The 6,775-nt window shown below is 35.4% G+C and overlaps 1 protein-coding gene across 1 annotated transcript; it reads right to left on the minus strand.

Moving 5' to 3' along the window:
- Nucleotides 1-3,840: 3,840 nt before the first annotated feature.
- LOC133798344 (uncharacterized) lies at nt 3,841-6,372 on the minus strand. Its single transcript, XM_062236580.1, has 5 exons — nt 5,726-6,372; nt 5,302-5,631; nt 4,811-5,204; nt 4,564-4,677; nt 3,841-4,466 (listed from the first exon to the last, which is right to left on the minus strand). The coding sequence occupies exons 1-5, from the start codon at nt 6,089-6,091 to the stop codon at nt 4,357-4,359; spliced, it is 1,314 nt and encodes a 437-aa protein (XP_062092564.1). The 5' UTR covers nt 6,092-6,372; the 3' UTR covers nt 3,841-4,356.
- Between the last annotated feature and the right edge of the window lie 403 nt (nt 6,373-6,775).

Below are 6,775 nucleotides of genomic sequence, written 5' to 3' on the forward strand. Positions count from 1 at the left end.
TATAATTTGCCAACGCCATACTAATAGGACAGGAGTTATTGGTGAGTGATGAAAAATAGTATACATAAAATATAGTTGACATTACTCTTTTTCTTTTTCTTTTTTTTTTCTTTTTTTGTGAAAGGTTATCCTCAATAATTTGCCATGCATTTTCAATCATCTATGTATTAGGTGAGGACTCCAGATAAAAAAATTAAATCACACCTATAACTTTTCAGAATAAATTTTATATATGATTTTATTTGTGTTGAAAAAGAAGCAGTAGTATTTTGATTTGGTATTTAAAATGCTATTATACGCTCACCACCACCACGACAAATTAATTCTAAAAATTGTATATATTTTTCCCATTTTGATATATATATATTTATATTAATTCTATAGGATAGGGATAGTAATTTATCGGTAACAAATTAGTTAAAAAAAATCAATGGAAATTATAAGAGTAGCAGAAGACAATACCACCAACATGATTATTGCCTATGAGCACGCCTGACATAATGGGGAAACATCATAGGCACATAAACATGAGCCACCGTAGACCTATTGAGGTTTTTTTTTTCTTTTCATTTTTTTTTAAAAAAAAAACTCAATGCACCATGTAGTTACACCTGTAAAATTCAAGTTTATCCCCTCAAACAAATATGATAGAAAGAAGCCATTGTTTATTTGTTAAAATTAAATTCCTTAAAGCCGAAGCAAGTAGTAATAGTGCCTTTGATCAAATACTATTTTCACTACACATGGAAAGGTTTCATCTTTTAGGCTACGAGACATTGCTTTTACTCAAAGAAAAATTGGATATGATAAATTATTGTCTAGTCCACTTAGTTGACACATAATCACAAGTCAACTGATTAACTCTTTTATTTTATTTTAATTCTTAAACCTAAGTTATAATTTATAGTCTGCTTTGAATTCGGAAAGATAATTTGTTGCTGTTAGCAGTTGTGGAGCAGCATAAGTGTGTTTTAAGCAAGCAAATGAGTGTTTTTCGAATTCTATTTCCTTAATCATAAGTATCAATTATGAGAACCATAATCTGCTTTTAACAACCCAGTTGGCCCTTTTTTCCAAGCCCATATTGGACCCATTAGAACGTGATTGACGGCTAGATATGGGCCTTGTATCCAGACAATTTCCTTACCAATTTTTTTTAAAATTAAAAAAAAAAATCTTGGAAAATAAGAGATGATGTTATATGCAATGCAAACACTTTCTAATATATATTAATATAATTAAATATCTTATTATTTTAATTTGATAAACCCTAAAGTGAAAATAGGAATAAGTAACAGTTCAAAATATATTTTCAAACCAACCAACCACCTAAGACCTAACTAAGGCTGCCCTTATTTCCTCCCTGACATGCTCTTGAATTGATTGCCATAGCTGGCTGTAATCCAGCCACATAAGAAACTCACTTTCAGTTAAATTAAATATATATATATATAAAAAAATAATGAAACCCAATATGCTATTTTCAACTCACAATAACATGGATCAAATAACACAATATCACAAATTTGGAGATTAGATTCTCTTTTTCTTGAATATATATGTTATACTTTTATTTGACTTGCCTTGACTTGAAATCTAGGGTTTACTAAGCACTGAATAGTTCATTTAAATTTTATCTGTTAAAAAGGGACATCTATGTTCCTGACCATGTTAACAATGAAAACCAAACAAAAGTAATAATTCTATAGAAAAGTAATTGAGGGAATTTGTTGGGTTGTTTGATGCTGCCACAGGACAAAACCTAGTTCAAATAAGTCACTTAGCTTAAGAACAGAATGATCTAGTTTCTATAAACTAAGTTGACTACACCCACAAACCACCTCAAAGACTTCACTACTACCTGTCTTTCACTGCCTCAGCATCCAATGCCATAATAATAATAATAATAATAGCTATGTACTAACGTTAAATTAAACCACTATTAAACAAAACATAAACCAATTAACTAATGGAGAACAGTCTTCATCACTTTACAAATGAAGAACCCTTGTCTGACAAACTGCCTTGGATCTTGTAAAAGAATAGTGTCTTCAATTACTTCTTTACAATCTGTCCTAAATACTTATTAAGTAGATCTACACCGCATAGTTTCAACATCTTACTGCAAAAAAGTTGGATTTGTCTAATTCTTAACCTTTTATATAATTCTTAATTCCATACTCTTCTTAACTCTCTCTCGAAAGGCAGTGATTATCCACTAATGTAATGCTGGTTTAAGCCTTCATTTATGAACTGACTCCTTTTTCTTTTTATTTTAATTGTAGATTCACTGCAATCTGTGTTTTGTATACCTCAATGAGTGAGAAAGTGAAGCGTTGACTGAGTCAACACCAATATTCTAATCTAATACATGAAATTGCAATGCAAGTACCCAAAACTATTAAAATTTGCATATTCAAAAATTGTTGCTGTAATTTATCATAGAATATTTCTATTCTTATTTAACAACTGAGCTAAAAATTAAAAAAATATATATATCATAGGCCTTTTCTTTTTTCAATTAGTGTAACATTAACATGACAGAAAAACCGAAAGAGATGATCTCACTCCTTTCTTTTCAACTGATAATTAGAAAAGTTGAAATAAGATCATACAATATTAAATGGTAATTACAAAAGAAACCTGACATATTGGTTGAATTTTTGGACCAAATGTGCTTAGGTATATAGCATTGGCTTGGCATTTGCTCTAATAATTTAGAGCAGTCAAGTCCAGTTGTTCAAATTTTACTGGCTGTCATTTAGTATAATAGGATAACATGGGAGCAATGTTATTGGAGCTTTACACATAATCATTCATCAAATATTATTCACTAGTCATTTGGTAGTTGATCAATTATTAACTTCACAGGACTCTTTTCGCTGTTATAAATAATAAAATAACAATTGGAAATTTGAATCCAATAAAATTAAAATATTTGTCTTATTAAAGTTTCATTTTTTCTTCACAAAGACTGCTCACATTATTTTGATTTTGCCTGTATAATCATAAATAACATCCGAAAGCGCATTATCACTGGCAATAAATGTTTCACATCATTGTAAGTAAGCTGTATGTACGACCAATTAAATTTTAATAAACCTGTAATGTAAGACATTTTTCTTTTCAAATGGAAAAATTGTTACTTCTGCCCTGTTCTATTTTCCTTTTCCTTTATTAGACAAGGAAATAAGCTGGACTTGCATGGGTTACAGTTTTCAGAAAATATGAGAGGAAACAAAAAAGGGGGCAAAAGCAATAGCAGTGGTGGGGTCCAATAAAATTCGAAATCAGATAAAGAAAATTATTTTTCTGAAAATAAAAAACTAGATTTGAACACACTTGACAAGTCCATATCCAAAATCTACACATCAATGCCTATCCCATTCCCAAATGTGTATCCTCAATACCAACACTTAACGCTGAAGCAAAAACCTAAAAAAAGCGAAAAAGAAACACATTCTCTCACTCCGCAAATCTCTCCGTTAGGAGATTTGAATCTAATATCAGCTTTTGGCTTGCTCGGTGCCTTTGACCAATGGTTTTTCCGATCTCACAAAAAAGCACCAAATCCAAATGTGTTACAACTGTAACCAACACAGCTCCAGATATTCTTTTTTCACAGTTGCCAAATAGAACATAACCCCTTTTTTTCTTTTAATTAGCGTTTAATAATGATACCCCAAGTTCCTTTTTTTGAATATCAAAGTTAAGAAACTCAAATTACAGTTACAGGCAAAAAGAAGAAAAAAGGGTCCCCCTCGAAAAGAGTCCCCACTTGTAAACCAAAAAAACTGTATTGAGTGAGTGCATACATAGTATACCACATAGAACAGAATCTAATAAAGACTTTTTTCTTATTTCAAATTTAATAACCCTCCAAGGGCAATTTTACAGCAAGAGAGAGGAATGTTGATTCCCTCCATTACAAACTTAAAAAAGTTTAACCTATACCCCAAAATGGCCAAAACTTGACCTAAGTTTCAGCTATTTTCCAACCTTCTTTCTCCATTGAACATTGGAAGAAATTCCCCACTTATTACAATAAAGAACACCCTTCTTCATTGTCGTCTTCTTCTTCTTCCTAAGCTACTATTACTATATTCTTTTCTTCTTCTAAGGCTAATGACAATTGCAAACTTAAACATCCCACAAAAAAAAACCTGGATTTCTTCTTATTGCTCCCTAAAACTACACGCAAATCTTGAATTTCATAATTTAATAATAATAAATCTTATAAACCCAAATACCATAATATCCTATAACACTTCTACCGTTTACACTTGCTTTTTTCCTGCATTCTGTCTTTTTTTGGTCTTTTTGAGATAAAAAAATATCTGATGTTCAGTCTTTCTTTCAATACGTCCACTCTTGAGGAAGGCGTATTTCATGATTTAGTGCCACTTCTGGCCTCAAACTTCGTCTTTGCTGGTCCAACACAGCGTTTCTTCTCGCCATTAAAGCTTCTGTAAAAATAAATTAAACGCCAATGTCAGAACCAAAAAAAGATTTTATAGAACAAGCGACAGAAAAACAATGGACTAAAAAAATAAGCTCACCCACCATGATCTGGAGCAATATTACAACCAAAACGAGGTTGAGAATAACTATTTGAGTCATCAAAGCTTAAGTTAAGAGCCTGGACTACTTTAGCTGGAAGTAGAACGTTTGGGCAAGCTGCAGAACAGAGGAAAACAGAGTCAGAAAAATAGTTCATAGCCCAATTTTAATGCAGTAAAAAGACTAATAAAATATTTTTTTTAAAAAGTTGAAAAAAAAAAGTCTTGGGAAAAATATGTAGGAAATTTACCTGATTTTTTTCGCGACTCGGGAGGGTTGCTGTATCTGCGAGGCAAGAAGACTCCAGTTCCAGCACATTCCCTCTTGGCGCCAGATCCAGCGAGTGAAGCAGCTCCCATGGCGGGTCTGTTCGGCTGTTGGCTTCGATTATGGACTTGAAGAGGAGGCCAAGCAGATTGGGACAAATTTGGAACACGCCCACATCGGCCATTTTCGTAGCTAGTGTTCCTTCCCCTGTTTTGGATCTGTTGATGGAAATAATGGTGGTTCTGCTGATGTGCATGTGCCTGTGCCTGAGCCTGAGCCTGAGCCTGAGCCTGAGCTGACCAGCAAGCCTTGACTTCTCTTCCCCAAGCGGAAGCACACTGTGGCTTAGCTGCCATGTCCGGTTTCAGAGCTTGAAACTGCAGCAAAGAAAACCAAGTCCGAATCAGAACCAAGGGAAAAAGGAGCTACAACTTATCTCCCAAAAGACATAAAACAGGCATAAAAATAGCACACCTGGGCAATATTTTGAGAAAGACTCTGGCTAGAGTAGAGTCCAGAGTTGGGGTATCTCGCAGAAGGGAGCGGGCTAGGACTTCTGGGAGCACCCAAAAGGCCTCTACCATGTTGACTCATCTTGGCGTCTTCGCCACTCATTTTCAACCTCGCAACCTGCCCAGCTGCTGCGTATATCAGATCCCAGGTATCATTCTTAGCTCCAAACGGCGTCGTCGGGGGCGACACAACCTGTGAAGGACCATTTGGACTTCCATTGCTGGAAATACTCCGCCCAGACCAGCTCCCGATTCCACTCAGAATAGACTGTGGTGACCCAGACAAAACCCACTGAAAAGCAAGAAAAAAAAATCTTAGAACCGCCATTTGTGGAAAGCATGTAGACATTAAATCAATAAATCATGCGAAAATGAAGTAATCGTACCTCTGATTTTTCCTGGTTGAAACAGGGGGGCACGGGCTTCTGAGCCTCGCGGAGGTTAGACTGGGCAAACCGTCGAGTTAACCCGGCGAAAAAGTCTTCCTCGTCGGAGCTCTCGGTTTCGGTAGAACTCACGACAGACTCAACAGGCGAACTGAGAGCGGAGTTAGAACCGAACGAGTCAAACTCATAGGGAAACTCAGTGGGGAAGCCATTGACACAGGGTCGTCGCCCACCAAAGCAGCCATTATCAGTGCCAAAAGTAACCCCGTTCTTGTCGAAATTCTCCTTGTCCATTAAAACGTCGTCGTCAGTGAGAAACTGGGAAGGAAGCCAAAACTCAGCGTCGTCTAAAGAGCGAGAGGCCATGAGGGAAAAGGCACAAGTAAAAAGGAAGGAGAAGGTGGTTTGTGCGTCGGGTGGTGAGAGAGGCGGTGAGTAAAGAAGAAGAAGAAGAAGGGTTTGAGAGCGAAGGCGTTGCTGGGTATAGAAGATTTAATAATGAGCCAGTTGAGTTTGCTGGGATTGCAGGGCGAGGGAGGGACCCAAAAGAAAGGAGAGGGTGGAAGAGAAAAAGAAAGCGAGTGAGTGAGTGAGAAAGGGAGTAGAGAATGTTGAAGACAAGCTGCTTTTATTAGGGTTTCAGGGGTCTCTTAGTGACAGTTCAAAAAATATGAAAATGAGAAAGAGAAAGTGCAAACAACTGGAGGAATGGCCCAGCGGTTGGAGACATTTGTCCTTCTGTGTAACCCCTCTGCCATTTGTCTAAATTTCGGCCAATTCACACTATATTAAATTTAATTTAAATTGTTTAATTATGTAATTTACTTAGTAAGGTTCTACATTTTAATTTAAACTTGATTGGGATTATTGGGAAGTGAGAGGAGTTTTCACTCGTTTAAACTCTCTCATTAGATTCTTATTTTTTGTAGTTAACCGAAACGACGGGTTTTTATTTTTATTCTTTTTTTTTCAAAAAAATTATTTTTTGGAAATTTTGGCTTCAAATTTGTCAGTTTCGTGCTTTTGCTTCTCCTGTGTGATAAAAAGACT

The sequence above is a fragment of the Humulus lupulus genome, chromosome 8 (assembly GCF_963169125.1).
Source record: "Humulus lupulus chromosome 8, drHumLupu1.1, whole genome shotgun sequence".
Lineage (NCBI taxonomy): Eukaryota > Viridiplantae > Streptophyta > Magnoliopsida > Rosales > Cannabaceae > Humulus > Humulus lupulus.